Below are 23909 nucleotides of genomic sequence, written 5' to 3' on the forward strand. Positions count from 1 at the left end.
AAAACCAGAGGATTCCGATATCTGGCAAAAATTCAAATACAAGAGGAGCGAACATTAGTAATTAAAAAGGCTTGGGTTTATGAATTTTCCATTAACCCTTAAAATTGGATTGTGGAATGTTCCATTAACACTTCTTTTAGTTTCTATACTGTGCTAACGCGTTATTGTCCCCCCCCCCCCCCCCCCCCCCCAACTTTTTTCTTTATCCCGAACACTACATCAATATCTTTCATCACGAAAACGTCACTTCTATATAACATCATATCTGAATCCATTTTTATGAAATACAGTTAATAAATAACTGTGTTTTCCTTGGGGGAACCTACCATATTTGGATCATATCTAAATACAAACGAATCATATACGGGATGTTCCCCTGTTGGGTGAGTACGATGCGCATGCATTGGATGAGTACCAATATGGTGGTGTGCGTGATGTTTTGTGGTAGGGTTCATAGTTGTTGCAGCAAAATACTGAAAGACATGTTAAATATATATAATCTAGTAACCAAATTTTCTTCCTCTACTAATTCCTAGTTTTGAATTAAGGCAGCGAATCAAATGAGCTATCTCTATCTCTGCATGAAATATTGTTAAATTGTTACAATTCGTGCATTTTAAATAATAATTGTTATAATGTTTTATCTGTGGGTTTTAGTGAGGAGGATTTTTTTACTGTTATCAAGAGTTGTGTTTTCGTCGTTTATCAATAGATCATTGTGTGAACTGCGTTCTATTTTCCCGTTCTTTATTGCTGATTTTCGATTGCTCAAATAATGTCTTCTCTTTTTTAGGAAACGTACCAACGCTTCATTCTTGTTAAGTCAATTTTTAAAACTTCAGATAAATGTCTACATAAAATTAAGTTTTTTTTTTTTTGGTATTTGGAAGTAAAAACAACACGTACTCGAAGATTTTAAGGTTCATTTTCGACTTTTTGTTACGGTCCATATATATCATGATATATGTATGCCTTATAACTGTTTCTTAATGTTATTAGTTAGTTTTCTATGTTTGGTCATGTATACTATTGTTTGTCTTTAAATTTTTAGCCATGACGTTGTCAGTTTATTTCCGAAATATGAGTTTGACTGTTCCTCTGGTATCTTTCGTCTCTCTTTTACATTATTGTCAAGTACTTCTAATACATATCTGCTTGAAATTTTTTTTCAAGGGTTGAATTTAACACTTTTAAAAATTGGTGTGTTCGATATGCTTTTCTAGATTTCCGCTCTCATAAATAAAAATTAAAAGCCTGAAATGTGTAAAATACTTGACAAGCTATATAACCCACCATTTTGTTTTGAAATTCAGTTGTGAATAATTGATTGAATGTTTGTGTTTTTAACGTTTTTAAGCGTCACTTTTGGGCTTTATCGTTGCGGGCTGTTTTTATTGTTGGAGGACGCCGGAGTGCCCGGGGAAAACTACCAACTTTTGATAGGAAAACTAACAATTGGCAATTACGATTGTAGTCGTCGAGTGCACCTGCACGGACGGGTTTCGATCTCACAACCTCAGTGTTGACTGGCTAGTGATAACAGTAGTATAAAAGAGGGGCGAAAGATACCAAAGGGACAGTCAAACTCATAAATCTAAAACAAACTGACAACCTTAGACCATTTGTTCACCGAGGCCCAAGTTGGAACTTCAATTGATTGTCTTATATATAATGTTCATCATGAGAATAAACGAACACAAGTTACGTAGATATATGTCCTTGTACTATGTATTAATTTTAGAAATCTTGTAAATCTCTTTGACTGCTTAATTTTACCATATAAAGAACAACATGCGACAACTATACAACACATGTAAAAAAAGGGGTAAAATGCTATTTAACATGTTAATAGCCTACTACCACTTCCGTTTAATGTAATAGATAGTTGTCCAATGTGCCATCATACCAAATGTCTAGGCCTAATTGCTATGTTGATAAAAGATGAGTATAGAATATTTACAAAGGCCTTACCTGACCGACCATGCAGCATAAGAGTACTGTGAATATCATGTTGATTGTATTTGTAGGACAATGAATGTTTCTTTAGAGTAAAGATGAAACTAGTGATAGTATTTATACTAATAAACCAAAATACTCTAGAAGAAAGATATAACTTTTACCGGTTTGACCTATTAGATAAAACCTTAAATAGTAACAAGTTCTGATTCCGTTGACATCAATCTGCGTCAATTCTCATTGAACTGAGTACTAGGTTAACGCACTTGAAGTGTAAAGGTTACAAACTTTGGAAATATGTGCACTGATCTTTCTTAATATATGACTTTTTCAGCAAATTTTAGTTCAGGAAACATGATATCCTATGCATAAAATACGATGTCAGTAGTCATGGTAGTGGATCAGAAACCGCTGACTCTTCCCTTAACCATTGGATTTTTACTAGAAATTGTGTGGTAAACCTACAATTTTTGTGTGTGTTATGTTTTCTAGTTTACTTCATTGCTTTTGTCATTATCTGTGTTATGTATTTTGATTGGAACTCATGGTATTGTATCACTTGTTCAGCGTGCAATCCTTATTCCTTTTTTCAAATATCATTGTCACCTAAGCATTTACCAACATTATGAAGTTAGATAAAATGGTTTTCTCTAATAAAATGTTCTCTCATAAAAAAAGTTGAAAAATAGATTAAAAAAGCCCCAAATATTTGGCTTTTGTCAAACATCTTGGAGAACTTGACAATACATGAATTGTTTTCTATATACAAACAGTTTAAGCATAAAAAAATAAATCTGTGTCACTTTTTCTCGATTTCAAGATTCAAACAAAGAACAAAACCGATTTTGTACTGCTATTGTACAATCCAAGACGGTGGTATCAGTGTGTCTACCATAAACATATTATTATGTTATTAGGTTCTGATGTGATTCCATAATGGGATTTATAACACCTCAAATTAGACTAGAAAAAATAGTTTAATTTACTTATTGGACACAAACGGCTAAAAAATAAATGAACAATAAACAAAAATGTTTCTACTTAACTTTATCTTAATTAAAACAACACCAGCTGTTTATTTTATCTATGACACAACTATATTCATTGTATTATCTAATTCGCAGCTTTTATATATTTTGCATACTCGTAACAATGTACTGCTTGACATATTATACCAACTTAACTATTGATGCAGACTTCATATTATTCTAAAGATCATTAATTATGACATTTTTTATCACCCCTTCTCCCGCTGGATGCCGGTGTCATTTGTGCATGCCCAACATCTCTTTTCTCACACCATTTACGTGTAACGTGAATCTCTCAATTTATTTTCTTCACGTTAATATGAACATTTGTTTATATCACGACCGGTTTTATCTTGTCGTTAGGTCAAAATATGTTACATCTCTCCTGTAAAGCAGGCCATATATGTTTCTATTTTGAGAGATCGAAAATGGCCAATGTGAATATTACATTAAAGTTTTATATAGTTTGTGTATTGTCTGTATCTTGATCCTCAACATAACTTGCAGCGACAATAGCCATATCATAACAACTAATGAGTATCTTGTGTAGGAGACCTGGCTACCTTCAAACATATTATATTTCACATGGGACTTGTCTGAGGAGCTCTTCCAGATTTTATTATTTAACATTAAGGCATTTCTACTTGATAATTGATATACCTAGTCAAAAGTCCAGTTACTTCCATTCATGACTGTTGACTTGTCTGATTTGTATTTGTATGTACGGTTTCAGTATCTTCTGTCGCACTTACGTGTAGCAGAATGAGAAAAAGTAGCGGAATTTCAGACAATAAACATAAAGACGGTGTTTTCAATCAACTTTTTTGTTGTTGTTGCAGAAAATATGTTAAATAATAAGTAATTAATACGCGTGTAATTAATGATTAAAAAAGAAAAGAAGAAAATTCATGAAAAATTTAAAAAACGTTAGTAACTTAAGTTCCTGGTCTAATAGAGGTTTCCCGATTTGCTACGTATCATAAAATTGAGAAAGGAAATTGGGAATGTGTCAAAACGACAACAACCCGACCAAAGAGCAGACAACAGCTGAAGGCCACCAATGGGTCATGTACGGTTGGTATTTTACTCAAAGATAAGTGATGATTAGAGGAAATATCACTTAATTCTTGAGATCACTTTAACCTTAGTTTTTATATAATTTCCAATATATAGACGAACAATTTTGGATGAGTAATATTTCATGTCAGTATCAAAGTAATCACTACTGAGCTGATGATACCCTTTTGGTTTGATAGTCTATCAGCAGAGGTATCTACCAAGTGTTTTAGAATAAAACTGAAAACAACACGTGATCAATTTCATGCGTCCAAAAGTTAAAATCACAAAAGTACTGAACTCCGACGAAAATTCAAATCGGAGAGTCTCTATTCAAATGGCAACATCACAGGGTCACAACTAAAAGCAACAGTAGTATACCGATGTTCAAAACTCATAAATCGATGGAAAAAAAACTAATTCAGGTCACAAACCAAAACCGAGGGAAACGCATTAAATATAAGTGGAAAATTACGACAATACATTTAAATGTAACACACACAGAAACGAACTAAGCATTAGACAAAATCCGATGAGAATAACAAATATAACACAAAGACTAAATACATGAATTTGGGATAGAAAAGTACCGTGACACGTCTTATAATGATATGAATTCACACTCAAAAATAGGAGGAAGCAAACGACACAAAGAAATACAACGTAAAAATATAACACACAGAGAAACGAACTATGATATAACAATGACCATATTCCTGACTTAGTACAGGACATTTTTTAATAGAAATAATGGTGGATTGAACCTGGTTTTGTGGCATGCCAAACCTCCCTCTTTTATGATTGATGAATTTTGAATAGCGGTATACTACGGTTGTCTTTTTTATGGCCATGTTAAATATAACATTAAAATGACAACACAACATTACAGGACAACAATACAAATAAATAGAAGAACTCATCTGAAAAAAACACACGAATAATAGCTAACAAAAGGCAGCAGGCCTAAAATTTAATACGCCAGACGTCCGTTTTGTCCACACACGATTTACTAGTGACGCCCAGATACAAAAGTTTAAAAGCTCAAACAAACACAAAGTTAAACAGCATCGAGGACCAAAAGTTCGAAAAAGTTATGCTAAAAACGGTCAGAGTTTTCTGTTAGGTACCAGAACATCCCTATTATTTAGAATAATTTATACTTTTGTAAACAGTAAATTTTATAAAATGACAAAAAAATGATGACGTTACATTTGAATTTGTAAAACAGCACACCAAAAATGAAAAATGACGTCACATTTGAATGAATAAAACTATCTATCAAAAATAAGATAGAATTAGGATTGATTTAAGATTATATTTGTACTAAATACTGATATAACATTTAACAACAATGAAAATTGCAATACTTATTAGTATCAAACTCTGGTAGCAATTAGACAATTAACTATATTCTATGTCCGGTTAATTCAGAATCAAACTGCAAACGTAATGCATCATTGAACCAAATCAAATCTAATAAATGAAATTTTCTTTATCATAACACATGAATATAACCGAAAAGACGTGAAGACATTTGACAAAATCCGATGATAATTACAAATATAACATCAAAACTAAATACATGAATTTGGGATAGAAATGTACCGTAACACGTCTTATAGCAATGCGAATTCACACTCAGCAAAATAGTCACAATAGGGACAAAGTCATGTTTGGTAATTAAAAGATAAGACGATGTTATGACAAACCACAATCTAACATGTGGTAAAAATGTCCTTAGCTAGTTTTGCCAAAGACACATCGTATGGATTAACCAATTCGTGATGGTGTCTGTAAAATTTACGGAGTGTCAATTTTAATCTGTCCTCTTCATAACTTTGTTGGAGCAGTTTCTGCGTAAGGAGCACACTCCTGTATATGAAGTCCGTGTAGTGTGAACAAGCACGAGAATAACGTATCAATTGGGATATGTAAACATAATACAAAGGGGCAGAGGGTATGTTTCTGCTGAGAAATGGGAAAATGATAATTGGGAAGCTAAAATTGTGACGTTTATCACGTTGATAGAATATCATCAATATATCGGAAAGTAGAATTAAAGAATTTTGCAAGGCGTTTTTTTCTTTTTGTCTTTTAGAAGGTTTTGAATAAATTCTGTTTCAAACGAGTACAAAAACAAATTGACAAGTAGGGGTGCACAATAAGTAGCCATTGGAATACCGACTGTCTGTTGAAATATAAATCCTCCAAACTCAACAAATATATTGTCGATCAAAAAGTCCAGCATTTTGATAATATCATCTTTAGTATATTTTATGTTAGATTCAGTGCGATTCTTCACAAAATATGAATTATTGTAACCCAAAACAAGACATTTGTATCTGCGATTCCCATTTTTATGGAAAAAGCTCTGTTTAATGAGATGGTGAAGTCGATCTTTCAACTGAGTATGGGGAATAGTAGTATAAAGCGTAGAAAAATCAAAAGTCTTTATGTTGCTGCAAAATTGCAAAGATTGTGATCAAAGATTAAGTAGTAGATCTTTCGAATTTTTGAGAATCCACATCTACTTAACACCACTTGTAGAATAAATCTTATCACAATATTTTTGAAGCCCATCTGTAACTGTAGAAAGAAAAGTAGTCAGTACTTTAGAAAGATGTTTAGTGGAACATTTTGAAGACCCAGCTATGTATCGTTCTGTATATGGAGTTTTGTGTAATTCAGGTATCCAGTATAATGATGGTAAATTTTCTTCGTTTTCTTTGATGTTGATACCAACAGAAAGAAGGACAGATTTATGATTTTGTAAAATTTCGTCCTTGATAAATGATGTTGAATATGTAGGGTTACCAGTAGTTTTATTTATTACAAGCTCTAGATCTGTTGTTAGACATTGCAAATAATGGTTTTTACATATGAAGACAATATTATTTGAGGTTTGATCTACTGGAACAACGACTTATTTGTCATGCAAAGAGGATAAAGCATCCACAACATCTGGATTCTTGAAAGGGCTAGTAACTCTAGTACTCATTTTGCATCGTAGTTTTTAAATGCGCTTCTGAATGCATGATCGAATCGCTTTGATCCATTCAGACAAAGTGTCCAGTTCTGGTTCGTCTGGTTTGCGCTTTTCCCATTTTCTTGCATAGTCCTCAACTATATCCATCAGTAACTTGAAGTTCTTTTACCAGTTGATGGGCTGGGGAATTCTATATTTTGATCCCTTGGCTAACAACTCTTAGTTGTTCATTGGTAACGATGCAAAGATCAGCAGTAATAACATGACCAGCTGGACTATAATTGTATTGTGACGATGAACATGAGCAATCCGGAGGCTTGGATTTCACATCTTTGAGGTTAACGGCCTCTAAAACTCTCTTGTCATGCTTGTGGTTAAAAATCTTAGATGCAATAGACTTGGTGTAAGTATAAGAAATAACAGGTGTAGCTTTATTTTTAAAGTAATCGGGTATAGTTTTTTTTAAGATTTGTAAACACATCAAACGAATAGATTCGAATAGAACAACTGTCATTTTCCTGACTTGATTCAGGCATTTTCTTAGATAGAAAATAGTCGACTAAATCTGGTTTTATAGCTAGCTGAATATCTCACTTGTATGACAGTTGCAACAATTTCCATTATATTGACAACGGTGCGGGAATCAAACAAACAGATATTATTAGTAAAGAATGCAAAAATACAGAAATCAACATTGTGTTATTACTAAAAAAACAAACAAATATGTAACAAAAAATAACAAACAGCTGGCATATAGACTAAGCATATAAGCAAAAATTAAAGACAAGAATACACACATTTACCATAGTACAATAACACAATAACGGAGTATTTAAGTACAGAGCCATGTTATATATGTAACATTAAAAGGCATATAGACAAAGCAAATAGCCAAAATCAAAGACAAGTTTTCGATGCAACACCAAAAGGCATATAGACAAAGCACTTTAGCAAAAACAAAAGACAAGAATAGGAGAATATCATAAACAATAATGACAGGATGTGTAAGTACCACAAGTATCTTACTAACAATAAAAACCAATATATATTTAACGAAGGAGTACAACAAGGCATATATGAAATCTAACAATCTCATACATAGCACGAAATATTTTTAGATCAGCATAATACTATAACATCTTTCTTTTCTTTGAATGTTTCCTGCTTCTAGTGGTACGAGTTATTTTATTCAAAAATCTTATCCTTCAGACACCTCAAATATTGAGAAAAAAGTACACACGATGACATTATATCTTGCCTTCTCTACTTAGAATGATTAATTTATGCCAATAGTCTGTAAAATGAAGGTTGTACTATTATATCACATAAACTCAACACCATCAATGATCAACTAAATGAGACGAAGATCGGTTAAACCAAATACATTTAAACTTTACAACAATATCATACATAAAATATATTTAGCCTATTGCAAGAATATGGTATATTAGAAACATTATTGAGTGTAGTGGGAATGAAAGGATAATGTTGGAGAATGCTTTATGCGCAGAATTATTAGCATTATAGAGGAATTGTGATGATAGTAATAGTTGGTGTTGTTGACAGGCAGACGTCAGCAAGTTGTAAAAGTGTCTGGTCATTTTTACGGGTATAAGATTAGAGTAGAGGTGGTACATTACTTCATTTACATATGAATGTATTGTGTAGAGGTGAACAAAATGGTAAATGGTTGTATTTGTTCACTTTATGTGATATTATGATCAATGATATATCAATTTGTTTTACACGAATGTGAATTTCAAATTCTACAGGTGATGGTTTTGTACAGAAATCAGGTTCATGCTTTGCGCTATATACAGACAAAAGAATACGACAAGCGTATTCCATAATTTATATTCCAAATTCACAAACTAAGTGCATACGGTTGTCACTTTTTTTTTAATTACTAACAGAAACCAGATAAGGTGGCAACCGGCCATAAACTCAAGAAAAAACGTATTAACCTCTGATAAAACTTTGGTTATAGTAGTGAAATGTATAATCCAGCTTCTTTTACATCTAACAAATTTATAGATAATATTCAAACACACCAAGTTGAAATGGGTGATCAACCTTTGCTTTATGTGTAGGCTTAAGATTACGGTCAATATATAGAACAGTTTAGATGAATACATTATATTTTAATTCAATTTAAATGTTGTGGTTCCATTTCTGTTGCATAAATGTGCAAATGTTTTACTAGCGGCCATTACGGCATCATGTGACATGGTACTGAATGTTCTTGATGTATCATCTATGATAGTGATGATCGTTTTCTGAAATAAAAAATATATTGTCTCTTGATATATATTTACACTCCTTAATATATATATAACAAAATTTGACACAAAAAAAGGTGATCGACTACCAGAAGACAAGAAATAGATAACTATATATGTTTCGGGTTTTTGAATGATGCACATGATCATAAATTATAACTTTCAAGGGTTCATTTTCAATCAAATGTAACAAGAAAACAATTTAGTTTAGTTAATTATTTTCTTATGTATAAAAATAAGAAGATGTGGAATGATTGCCAATGAGATAACTCTTCACAAGAGAATTGGTTAATATTCAATGAGAAAATTGCTTTAAATCAATACTAGCGAAATATAATTTTTTTTCACGATGTTCTTGTTGAATTTTCTTCGGAGTTTTTTTGTGATTCTACTTTTTGCATTATATTGATTTTTATTCTTATTTGAAATAACTTAAACATTTAGACGTTTGGTTTTCCTTAGTTCCAAATGGTTATTTGCTTCTCAAACCCTAAGATGGTTTTTTTTTGGATGACCTACCTCAGGTTCATGAAGTCCATGTGGTGTGTGCACTTCTGTAGATTCTTGTCCATTCATTGTGTAAATGAAACATTTATGACGTTGAGATGCAAGCATCAAGTGCTGAAAAAAAAGATATTGTTAAGTTGTAAGAAATGTGTTTTGTGTCCTTTTCATTTTATTGAATTAAAATGAAAGGTCTTTTCATTTGAATTACTTGTCTTGATCAATGTATTGTGCTACAGATACCTTTTAAATGAACGAATATAAAAAAATACTAACATTTGCGTTTAACAAGAAATAATGCATGTTTAAAGTAGCAAAATCATAAAGGGAATATATGTACAAATAATTAATGCAAAAGGAATGTATGGCAAATAAACGGTACCCATTTGTATATAATAATTCTCTCTAGATTTTTCAAAATATTTAACATTGACACTATTTTTTTTCAAAAATGAGGGAGACAAAAAAGGATTTTATAAGATTTTCAAGGATGACATTCTAAACTATATGAAAAGATATAGCATTTATCAAATAAGCTTTTGGAATTTTCCATTAACACCACTTCCAAATTATACGCGTTATTTTTCCCTTGTGTTTCCTATTGTATCCCGAACACTGCAACATCATCTTACATCAGCAAAATGTCACTTCTAAATAATATCATGTCGAAATCTATTTAACAAATAATTGCATTTTCCGTTGGGGTACCTACCATATTTGGATCATATCTAAATGCAAACGATTCCTTTACGGGATGCTCCACTGTTGGATGAGTACGATGCGCATGCGTTGGGTGAGGACCGGTATGGGGGTGTGCGTGATGTTTTGTGGAAGGGTTCATGGTTGTTGCAGCAAAATTCTGAAAGACATGTTAATATATAAAAACTAATGTCCATTTTTTTCAAATCAAAACAATGTTAAATTAGTAAAATTCTTGCATTTTCACAATACTGTTTGAACTGTTTCACATTTTTCATGCCAAGGTCTTAATAGCCGACTACTAAAGAAAAAACCACACCGTCTAAAATAGTACGTGGTATGATTGTCAATGAGACAGTGATCCACCACATGTACATTTCAATCGGTAGCCTACTACAACTTCTGTTTAGGGGGCATCAAGATGGTGTGTTTTTTCCTGAGTCAGAACAATTTTACTCGGGAACTTATTTTTTTACTTTTAATCAAATGATGTGTTTCAATATTCAACCCTATAAGGTATAGGGGAATCTGGATTCAAAATTTGTTTTTATCAAATGTTTCGTAAGATTTTTGTTCAACAAATTAGGGAACATAATATATTATAAGAAAATAATTCATACCCCTTCTTTTTTAAACTTTTTTGAAGTTATATGGTTGTTCCCTTACATGTAGGGGTAGTTGTCCCATTTTCTGTCATAATAAATCTTCTCATTTTGATATTAATAAAGTATCAGTATAAAACATTTTCAAAACACTTACCTGACCGACCATGCAGCATAAAAGTATTGTGAAGATCATGTTGATTGTATTTGTAGAACAGTGAATATTTCTTTGGAGAAAAGTTGAAAATATTTATACTAATTCACTATAATACTCTAGCAGAAAGATATAAAGTTTATTCGGTTTGACTAGTAGATAAACCCTTAAATAGTAACAAGTTCTGATTCCGTCGACATCAACCTGCGTCAGTTCTCATTGAATTTAGTACTAAGTTACAGTACTTGAAGTGTAAACATGGTAAAGGTGACAAACATTAGAAATAAGTGTACTGATCTTTCATAATATGTGACTTTTTCAGCAATTTTAATTTATGAAACATGATATTCTGGGTATGAAATATGATGTCAGTAGTGGATTAGAAACTGCTGCTCTTCTCTAAACCATTGGATTTTTACGAGAAATTGTGGGCTAAACCTATGGTTTTGTGTGTAATGTTTTGTTGTCTATCCCTTTTTTTGTCATTGTATATTTTAAGTATTTTTATTGGAACTCTCGATATGGTCTTACTTAATCAGCGTTCACGCCCTCTTTATAGTTCCATATTTCATTACCACCTCCGCATTTACATCATGACGTTAGCTAAAATAATTTTCTTTAGTACCCTCCTTCAAAAACTTGAAAAATGTATTCCAAAAAACACAAATATTTGGTATTTGTGAAACATATTGGATTATACAATCAATCAATTATTTTCTTTACACAAACAGGCACACACATAAATTGCAAATCGGTCTCACAATTTTCAGATTTCTAGTTTTAAACAAAGAATAAATCCGGTTATGTACTGCTATTATACAAACCAAGATTACGGGATACAGTGTGTCTACCATAAACATATTAATCAATGGTATTACATAACAATATCTGGGCAGACTGTTTGTTTTCATTTATATTTAGTAGAAAGCTTCAAAAAAGTGATTTAAAACACCTCAAATTTTACTAAAAAATTAGTTCAATATATAATCTAGGTCATAAACACAAACAGAAAAAATAAATGCACAATGTACAAAATCAAAATAAAAAATCCAAGCAACAAAAATGTTTCTACTCAACTTTGTCTTAATCAAAACAACATCAGCTGTTTCTCTTATTTGTGAAACAACTTTTGATATTAATTGTATTAACAAATTCGCAGCTTTTTATATATTTTGCATACTCGTGACAACGTACTGATGGACATATTATATCAACTGAACTATTGGTGCAGACATTATATTGTCCTAGACATCATTAGTTTAGACTTTTTTTGTTGTTGATCCCCCTTTCCCCGTTGGGTGCCTGTGTCATTTGTGCATGCCCAACATCTCTTTTTTCACACCATTCACGTACAATGTGAATCTCTCAATTTATTTTCTTGACGTTAATATAAACATTTGTTTATATCACGACTGGTTCTATCTCGTCGTCAGGTTATACATGAATCTATAAGTTTATCTGGTCATGTCGAGATCACCCCTAGTTTTTGGTTGGGTTCGTGTTGTTTATTCTTTTCTTTTTCTATGTTGTGTCATGTTTACTATTGTTTTTCTGTTTGTCTTTTTAATTTTTAGCCATGGCGTTGTCAGTTTGTTTTAGATTTATGAGTTTGTCTGTCCCTTTGGTATCTTTCGTCCCTCTTTTAATAATACTTTCCTTGTACCGGTTTATGACAGAATATGTTACATCTCTCCTGTAAAACAATTACCTTGCCTCGGCCAGATATGTTTCTATTTTGTTAGATCGAAAATGGCCAATGCGAATATTACATTATTATTTAATGAAAAAATTGCTTTTAAGTAATACTAGCGAACTATAAAATTTAAATATGATGCTTTTGGCCGTAATTCTCTTGAAGAGTAAAAAAAGCACACATTGTTAAATAAAATTAAAAATAATAATGTGCCCCTGATTTCGAAAAGGGTTGTTTCTGAAAATTTTTAACTCTTAATTTTTTGTAGTTTTAGGTGACCATTTTCAGTATTTGGTGTTTCTGCTGTATATTAAATGACTCTTGGGTAAATATTTTTACACCAATATAATACTTTTGCAACATGCCAACAACAGATGATTATGATTATTACATTAAAGTTTTATATAGTTTGTCTGTTGTCTGATTCTTGGTGCTAATCATTACTTGTAGCGACGATAACCATATCATAACCGTTAACGACTAATGCGTATCTTGTGTAGGAAACCTGGATACCTTGAAACATATTATATTTCCAATGGGTCTTGTCTTAGGAGCTCTTCCAGATTTTATTATTTAACATAAAGGTATTTCTACAAAAAAATTGATACACTTAGTCAAAAGTCCAGTTACTTCCATTCATGACTGTTGACTTGTCGGATTTGTATTTGTAGGTACGGTTTCTTTATCTTGTGTCGAGCTTATGTGTAGCAGAATGAAAAAAAAGTAGCACAATTTCAGACAATAAACATAAAGACGGTGTTTTCAATCAACATTTTTGTTGTTGTTGCAGAAAACACGTTAAATAATAAGTAATTAATACGCGTGTAATTGATGATTAAAAAAGCAAAAAAGAAAATTCATGAAAAATTTATAAAACGTTAGTAACCTATGTTCCTGGTTTAATAGAGGTTTCCCGATTTGCTACGTATCATAAAATTGAGAAAGGAAATGGGGATTGTGTCAAAACGACAACAACTCGACCAAAGACCAGACAACAGCCGAAGGCCACCAATGGGTCATGTACGATTGGTAGTTTACTCAACGGTAAGTGCTGTTTAGGAGATATCATTTAATGCTTGAGATCACTTTAACCTTAGTTTCTATATACAAAATACAAAATCTATTAACGAACAATTTTGTATGAGTAATAAATCATGTCAGTATAAAAGTAATGACTACTGAGCTGATAATACTCTTTTGGTCTGAAAGTTTATCAGCATAGGTATCTACCAAGTGTTTTAGAATAAAACTGAAAACAACACGTGATCAATTTTATGCGTCCAAAATGTAAAATCACAAAAGTACTGAACTCCGACGACAATTCAAATCGGAGAGTCCCTATTGAAATGGCAATATCACAGGGTCAAAAATAAAGGCAGCAGTAGTATACGGATGTTCAAAACTCATAAATCGATAGAAAAAAAACACATTCAGGTCACAAACTAAAACCGATGGAAACACATTAGATATAAGTGGAGAATGACGACGCAACATTAAAATAAAACACCCACAGAAACGAACTTAGCATTAGACAAAATCCGATGAGAATAACATATATAACATCAACATTAAATACATGAATTTGGGATAGAAAAGTACCGTGACACGTCTTATAATAATGTGAGCTCCAACCCAAGTATAAGAGGAAACAAACGACACAAAAGAAACACAACGTTAAAATATAACACACACAGAAACGAACTATAATATAACAATGACCATATTCCTCACTTAGAACAGGACATTTGTTAAAAGAAATAATGGTGGTTAGAACATGGTTTTGTGGCATGCCAAACCTCTCTCTTTTATGGCCATGTTAAATATAACATTAAAATGACAACACAACATTACCGGACTACAATACAAATAAATAGAAGAACTCATTTGACAAAGAAACACACGAATAATAGCTAACAAGAGGCACCAGCCTTAAAATTTCTTACGTCAGAAGTGCGTTTTGTCCGCACAAGATTTACTAGTGACACCCAGATACAAAAGATTGAAAGCGAAAACAAATACAAAGTTGAACAGCATCGAGGACCAAAAGTTAGAAAAAGTTGTGCCAAAAACGGTCATGGTTTTCTGTTAGGTACCAGAGCATCCCTATTATCTAGAATAATTTATATTTTTGGAAGCAGTAAATTTTATAAAATGACTATATATATATAAGATATATACATGGTCCAAGGACACAGTTATCGTCCTTTGGTTTTCGTTGTCTACGAATATAGTCCCTAGTGTAGACAGTGTATAACTTGCATGTTTTATTTGAAACAATTTCCCAATTTATTTCTTGATATTAAATGCATGAAATATTAAGTAGGGGGGTGTAATTACATGTTAAAAAAATTTGGGTGCTGAATCTTTATGTTAAGTAGTGATTTGGTCCAGTGTAAAAAGGTCAAATTTTATCACGTCTGAAGCTGTCAAACTGAATTTTACACTCCCTCAACACAGAATTGTCAATATTTTAAGTTAGAGCTGGTAGAAGTTTCTATAATTTTGATATCATTTGTCTCACTGGTAGTACACTACACTGTAAAAATCTTTTTAAGAAAGAGCAGGTGCGATTTTTTTAATTTGAATTTATTGTCTAAAAGAAATGCACTACGAAATAACTGTGTTCTCGGGACTCATGATAAAACTGAAATGTTAACCAATTACAGAAAACAACCGAATATATTACATAACCTGACAAAATCCAACACAATCCTACTAAAAAAAATAGACACAACCGAATTAGTCAAGGGATCAACGCAAAGTGACGTAGCATTTGAAATTTAAAAAAAGGACAAAAAAATGATGACGTCATATTTGAATTTGTAAAAAGCACACCAAAAATGAAAAAAGACGTCACATTTGAAGGAACAAAACTATCTATCAAAAATAAGATAGAATTAGGATTGATTTAATATTATATTTGTACTAAATACTGATATAACATTTAACAACAATGAAAATTGCAATACTTATTAGTATCAAATTCGGGTAGCAATTAGACAATTAACTGTATTCTATGTCTGGTTAATTCAGAATCAAACTGCAAACGTAATACATCGTTGAACCAAATCAAATATAATAAATGAAGGCGGAGATTAATTTTCTTTACCATAACACATGAATATAACCAAAAAGACGTGAAGACATTTGACAAGATCCGATGAGAATTACAAATATAACATCAAAACTAAATACATAAATTTGGGATAGAAAAGTACCGTAACATGTCTTATAGCAATGCGAATTCACACTCAACAAAACAGTCACAATCGGGAGCAAGTCACGTTTGGTAATTAAAGGTAAGACGACGTAATGACAAACCACAATCTAACATGTGGTAAAAATGTCCTTAGGTAGTTTGGTCAAACATACATCGCATGGATCAACCTATTCGTGATGGTGTCCGTAAAATTTACGGAGTGTCAATTTTAATCTGTCCTCTTCATAACTTTGTTGGAGCAGTTTCTGCGTAAGGAGCACACTCCTATATATGAAGTCCGTATAGTGTGAACAAGCACGAGAATAACGTATAAATTGGGATATGTAAACATCATACGAAGGGGCAGAGGGTATGTTACTGCTGATAAATGGGAAATTGATAATTGGGAAGTTGAAATCGTCCCGTTTATCATAGATTTTCGTGTGGAGTCGTCCATCTGCGTCAATATTGAGGAAAAAATCAAGGTATGAAGCAGTCCTTCTAGTTTGAATAGTATCCTTAATTTCAAGTTCACTGGGATATATGAGATGTAAGTATGGACTGAAATATGGATTATTCAATGATAGAACATCATCAATATATCGGAAAGTAAAATAAAAAAAATTCGCAAGGTGCTTTTTTCTTTCTGTCAATTAGAAGGTTTTGAATGAATTCTGCTCCAAACGAGTACAAAAACAAATCGGCCAGTTGGGGTGCACAATAAGAACCCATTGGAATACCGACTGTCTGTTGAAATATAAATCCTCCAAACTCAACAAATTTATTGTCGATGAAAAAGTCCAGCATTTTGCTCTAATTAATGGGATGGTGAAGTCGATCTTTCAACTGCGCATGGGGAATAGAAGTATAAAGCGTAGAAAAATCAAAAGTCTTTATGTTGCCGCAAAATTGGTTGTGATCGAAGATTAAGCAGTAGATCTTTCGAAATTTTGAGAATCCACATATTGTTAGCAGCATTGTCAATATTTCTGAAGCCCATCTTTAACTGTAGAAAGAAAAGTAGTTAGTACTTTAGAAAGATGTTTAGTCGAACATTTTGAAGACCCAGCTATGCATCGTTCTTTCTATGGAGTTTTGTGTAATTTAGGTATCCAGTATAATGATGGTAAACTTTTTTCGTTTTCTTTGATGTTGATACCAAAATAAAGAAGGACAGATTGATGATTTTGTACAATTTCGTCCTTGATAAATGATGTTAAAGAATATGTAGGGTTACAAGCTCTGTTTTTAGACATTGCAAAGTATGTTTTTTTTACATATGAAGACAATATTATTTGAGGTTTTATCTGCTGGAACAACGACATATTTGTCATGCAAAGAGGATAAAGCATCCACAACATCGGGATTCTTGAAAGGGCTAGTATCTCTAGTACTCATATTGCTTCGTAGTTTTTGAATGCGCTTCTGAATGCATGAGCGAATAGATTTGATCCATTCAGACAAAGTGTCCAGTTCTCGACTGGTTCGCGCTTTACCCATTTTCTTGAATAGTCCTCAACTGCATCCATCAGTAACTTGAAGTTCTTTTTCCAGTTGATGGGCTGGAGGATATATTTTGATCCCTTGCCTAACAACTCACTTAGTTGTTCATTGGTAACGATGTCAAAGTCACCAGTAATAACATGACCAGCTGGACTATAATTGTATTATTACGATGAACATGAGGAGGCTTGGATTTCACATCTTTGAGGTTAAAGGCCTCTAAAACTCTCTTGTGGTTAAAAATCTTGGATGCAATAGACTTGGTGTAAGTATAAGACATAACAGGTGTAGCTTTATTTTTAAAGTAATCGGGTATAGTTTTTTTTTTAAAGATTTGTAAACACATCAAACGAATAGATTCGAATAGAACAACTGTCAATTTTCTGACTTGATACTGGCATTTTCTTAGATAGAAAATGGTCGACTAAATTATATTGACAACGGTGCGTGAATAAAACAAACAGATGTTATAGGTAAAGAATGCAAAAATACAGAAATCAACATTGTGTTATACTCAAAAACATACAAATATGTAACAACAAAGCACAAACTGGCATATAGACTAAGCATATTAGCAAAAATTAAAGACAAGAAAACACAAATTTACCATAGTACAATAACAAAAAAACGGAGTGTTTAAGTACAGAGCCATGTTATATATGTAACATTAAAAGGCATATAGACAAAGCAACAAACAAGTTTTCGATGTAACACCAAAAGGCATATAGACAAAGCACTTTAGGAAAAACAAAAGACCAGAATAGGAGAATATCATAAACAATAATGACAGGAGGTGCAAGTACCACAAGTATCTTGAGAGCAATACAAATCAACAAATATTTAACGAAGCACAACAAGGCATATATCAAATCTAACAACTTCATATATAACGCGAATTATTTTAGATGAGCATGATACTATAACATCGTTCTTTTCTTTGAATGTTTCCTACTAGTTATCTTATTCAAAAATCTTATCCTTCAGACACCTCAATTATTCAGAAAAAAAGTTCGAAAAATAATAAAAGTGCACACAATGACATTATATCTTGCTCTACTTAGAATGATTAATGTATGTCTCAATAGTCTGTACAATGAAGATACTATACATATCACATAAACTCAACACCATCAATGATACATCTAAATGAGATGAAGGTCGGTTAAACCTAATAACTTTACAACCATATTATACACAAAATATATTTAGCCTATTGTAAGAATATGGTATATTAGAAACATTATTGAGTGTAGTGGGAAAGAAAAGATATTGTTGGAGAATTCTTGTTGAGCAAAATTACGAGCATTATTATAGAGGAATTGTGATAATACCAATAGTTGATGTTGTTGACAAGCAGACGTCATTTAGTTGAATAAGTAGTCGTGTGTCTGGTTATATTTATGGGTATTAGATTAGAGAAGAGGTGGTACATTGCCTCATTTTCATTTGCTTGTATAGTGTAGAGTTGAACAAAATGGTAAATGGTTGTATTTGTTCACTTTATGTGATATTATGATCAATGATATATCATTTTTTTTAAACGATTGTGAATTTCAAATTCTACAGGTGATGATTTTGTACAAAAATCAGGTTCATTCATTGCGCTATTTACAGACAAAGGAATACGACAAGCGTATTCATATTCACAATTTGCAAACTAAGTCAACTATGTTGTCATTTTGATAAAATACTAACAGAAATCAGATAAGGTGGCAACCAGCCATAAACTCACGAAACATACTTTTTTACCTCTGATAAAGCATTGGTTATGATTATGAAATGTTTAATCCAGCTACTTTTTTTCATCTAACAAATTAATAGATAATATTCAAACACCCCCAGTTGAAATGGATGATCAACCTTTGCTTTATGTGTAGGCTTAAGATTACGGTCAATATATAGAACAGTTTAGATGAATAGATTATATTCTAATTCAATTTAAATGTTGTTGTTCCATTTCTGTGCATAAATGTGCAAATGTTTTACTAGCGGCCATTACGGCATCATGTGACATGGTACTGAATGTTCTTGATGTGTCATCTATGATAGTGATAATCGTTTTCTGAAATAAAAGATAGTTTAGAGTTACTGTCAAATAATTTGATAAACAAGTGTTATATTGTCTTTTGATATATATTTACACTCCTATATATATATATATATATATATATATATATATTATATATATATATATATATATATAAGAATATTTTTAAATTTGCAAACTACATTTCACATCAAATAATAACAGTTCGTTGAAATATTGTCACTAGCGTTTCATGCCTTCTGGCAATCTTCAGGCGACGTTTTAAGTGCCTGTACCAAGTCAGGAAAATTACAGTTGTTATACATTCCTTTAATGTGTCTGAGCTTTAGATTATGCCATTTGATTTGGGACTTATCTCTGAATTTTTTTCGGAGTTCTTTTGTGATTTTAATTTTTGTATAATATTGAATTTTATTCTAACTTGAAATAACTTAAACATTTAGACGTTTGGTTTTCCTTAGTTCCAATGGTTATTTGCTTCTCAAACCCTAAGAAGTTTTTTTTTCGGATGACCTACCTCAAGTTCATGAAGTCCATGTGGTGTGTGTACTTCTGTAGATTCTTGCCCATTCATTGTGTAAATGAAACATTTATGACGTTGAGATGCAAGCATCAAGTGCTGAAAAAAAAAGATATTTATAAATTGTAAGAAAAGTGTTTTGTGTCCTTAACATTTTATTGAATTAAAATGAAAGGTTTTTTTCATTTGAATTACTTGTCTTGATCAATGTATTGTGCTACAGATACCTTTTAAATGAACGAATATAAAAAATACTAACATTTGCGTTTAACAAGAAATGATGCATGTTTAAAGTAGCAAAATCATAAAGGGAATATACATGTATGTACAAACAATTAATGCAAAAGGAATGTATGACAAATAAACGGTTCCCATTTGTATGCAATAATTCTCTCTAGATGTTTCAAAATATTTAACATTGACACTATTTTCTTTCAAAAACGAGGGAAAAAAACCAAGAATTTTATAAGATTTTCAAGGATGACATTCTAAACTATATGAAAAGATATAACCTTTATCAAATATGCTTTGATATTAGATTTTGGAATTTTCCATTAACACCACTTTCAAATTATATGCGTTATTTTCCCCTTGTGTTTCCTTTTGTATCCCGAACACCGCATCAGGATCTTACATCAGCAAAACGTCACTTCTAAATAATATCATATCGAAATCTATTTAACAAATTAATTGCATTTTCCATGGGGGTACCTACCATATTTGGATCATATCTAAATGCAAACGATTCCTTTACGGGATGCTCCACTGTTGGGTGAGTACGATGCGCATACTCGTGACAATATACTGCTTGACATATTTTATCAACTGAGCTATTGATACAGACTTTATATTGTCCTAAAGACCATGAATTAGGATAATTTTTTATATTGATCCCCTTTTCCCGTTGGATGAATGTGTCATTTGTGCATGCCCAACATCTTTTTTCACACCCTTCACTTGTAACGTGAATCTCTCAATTTGTTTTCTTCACGTTAATATGAACATTTATTTATATCACGACTGGTTTAATCTTGTCTTCAGTTCATACCTAAATCTAGAAGTTTATCTAGTTATATCGAGGTTAATAATACTTTCCTTATGACAGAATATGTTACATCTCTCCTGTAAAACAGTAACCTTGCCTCGGCCAAATATGTTTCTATTTTGTTAGGTCGAAAATGGCCAATGCTAATATTACATTTAAGTTTTATATAGTGTGTGTGTTGTCTGATTCTTGGTGCTCAACATAACTTGCAACGACGATAGCTATATCATAACAACTAATTAGTATCTCGTGTAGGAAACCTGGGTACATGAAAATATATTATATTTCCCATGGGTCTTGTCTGGGGAGCTCTTCCAGACTTTATTATTTAACATTAACTTAAGGTATTTCTACTTGAAAAATGATAACCTAGTCAAAAGTCCAGTTGCTTCCATTCATGACTGTTGACTTGTCTGATTTGTATTTGTAGGTACGGTTTCATTATCTTGTGTTGAGCATACCTGTGGCAGAATGACAAAAAGTAGCACAATTTCAGACAATAAACGTAAAGACGGTGTTTTCAATCAACTTTTTTGTTATTGTTGCAGAAAAACTTGTTAAATAATAAGTAATTAACATGCGTGTAATTAATGATTAAAAAAAGAAAAAAAGAAAATATATGAAAAATTTATAAAACGTTAGTAACCTATATTCCTGCATGGTCTAATAGAGGTTTCCCGATTTGCTACGTATCATAAAATTGAGAAAGGAAATTGGGAATGTGTCAAAGCGACAACAACCCGACCATAGAGCAGACAACAGCCGAAGGCCACCTATGGGTCATGTAAGGTTGGTAGTTTACTCAACGGTAAGTGCTGTTTAGGAGATATCATTTAATGCTTGAGATCACTTAAACCTTAGGTTCTATATAATTTCAAAATCTATAAACGAACAATTTTGTATGAGTAATAAATCATGTCAGTATCAAAGAAATGACTACTGAGCTGATGATACCCTTTTGGTCTGATAGTCTATCAGCAGAGGTATCTACCAAGTGTTTTAGAATAAAACTGAAAACAACACGTGATCAATTTCATGCGTCCAAAATGTAAAATCACAAAAGTACTGAACTCCGACGAAAATTCAAATCGGAGGGTCCCTATTCAAATGGCAACATCACAGGGTCAAAAATAAAGGCAACAGTAGTATACGGATGTTCAAAACTCATAAATCGATAGAAAAAAATCAGGTCACAAACTAAAACCGATGGAAACGCATTAAATATAAGTGGAGAATGACGACGCAACATTAAAATAAAACACACACAGAAACGAACTAAGCATTAGACAAAATCCGATGAGAATAACAAATATAACATCAAAATTAAATACATGAATTTGGGATAGAAAAGTACCGTGACACGTCTTATGATAATGTGAATTCACATTCAAATATAAAAGGAAACAAACGACACAAAAGAAACGCAACGTTGAAATATAACACACACAGAAACGAACTATAATATAACAATGACCATATTCCTCACTTAGTACAGGACATTTGTTAAAAGAAATCATGGTGGGTTGAACCTGGTTTTGTGGCATGCCAAACCTCTCTCTTTTATGGCCATGTTAAATATAACATTAAAATGACAACACAACATTACAGGATTACAATTCAAATAAATAGAAGAACTCATTTGACAAAGAAATACACGAATAATAGCTAACAAAAGGCACCAGCCCTAAAATTTAATACGCAAGAAGTGCGTTTTGTCCACACAATATTTACTAGTGACGCCCAGATACAAAAGTGTAAAAGCCAAAACAAATACAAACTTAAGCAGCATCGAGGACCATAAGTTCGAAAAAGTTATGTCAAAAACGGTCAGGGTTTTCTGTTAGGTACCAGAGCATCCCTATTATTTAGAATAATTTATACTTTTGCAAACAGTAAATTTTATAAAATGACTATATATATATAAAAGATATACACATAATAAAACTGAAGTATTAACCAATTACAGAAAACAACCGGATACATTACATAACCCGACAAAATCCAACACAATCCAACTAAAAAAAAAATCGACACAACCGAATTAGTCAAGGCATCAACGCAAAGTGACGTCACATTTGAATTTGTAAAACAGCACACCAAAAATGAAAAATGACGTCACATTTGAATGAATAAAATTATCCATCAAAAATAAGATAGAAATAGGATTGATTTAAGATTATATTTGTACTAAATACTGATATAACATTTAATACCAATTAAACTTGCAATACTTATTAGTATCAAACTCGGGTAGCAATTAGACAATTAACTATATTCTATGTCCGGTTAATTCAGAATCTAACTGCAAACGTGATACATCGTTGAACCAAATCAAATCTAATAAATGAAGGCGGTGATTAATTTTCTTTACCATTACACATGAACATAACCGAAAAGATATGAAGACATTTGACAAAATCCGATGAGAATTACAAATATAACATCAAAACTAAATACATGAATTTGGGATAGAAAAGTACCGTAACATGTCCTGTAGCAATGCGAATTCACACTCAGCAAAACAGTCACAATCGGGAACTAGTCACGTTTGGTAATTAAAGGTAAGACTACGTAATGACAAACCACAATCTAACATGTGGTAAAAATGTCCTTAGCTAGTTTGGTCAAAGACACATCG

General features: G+C 32.0%; 2 protein-coding genes across 3 annotated transcripts in view; one reads left to right on the top strand and one right to left on the bottom strand.

Moving 5' to 3' along the window:
• The window catches only part of LOC139491320 (uncharacterized), a 102436-nt gene that overhangs the window by 58495 nt on the left and 20032 nt on the right, over positions 1–23909 (top strand). The gene's annotated exons all lie outside the window — the stretch shown is intronic.
• LOC139492109 (uncharacterized) lies at positions 9165–22841 on the bottom strand. Its single transcript, XM_071280250.1, has 4 exons — positions 22823–22841; positions 20942–21081; positions 20224–20325; positions 9165–9302 (listed from the first exon to the last, which is right to left on the bottom strand). The coding sequence occupies exons 1-4, from the start codon at positions 22839–22841 to the stop codon at positions 9168–9170; spliced, it is 396 nt and encodes a 131-aa protein (XP_071136351.1). The 3' UTR covers positions 9165–9167.

The sequence above is a fragment of the Mytilus edulis genome, chromosome 10 (genome assembly GCF_963676685.1).
Source record: "Mytilus edulis chromosome 10, xbMytEdul2.2, whole genome shotgun sequence".
Lineage (NCBI taxonomy): Eukaryota > Metazoa > Mollusca > Bivalvia > Mytilida > Mytilidae > Mytilus > Mytilus edulis.

What these genes read in the sequence shown, in the direction of transcription:
- LOC139492109 (XM_071280250.1), bottom strand. An exon ending in TTAGATATGATCCAAATATG is followed by an intron (nt 20,326 to 20,941) that starts GTAGGTACCCCC and finishes TTTTTTTTTCAG; the next exon opens with CACTTGATGCTTGCATCTCA. An exon ending in ATGGACTTCATGAACTTGAG is followed by an intron (nt 9,303 to 20,223) that starts GTAGGTCATCCG and finishes TTTTTATTTCAG; the next exon opens with AAAACGATCATCACTATCAT.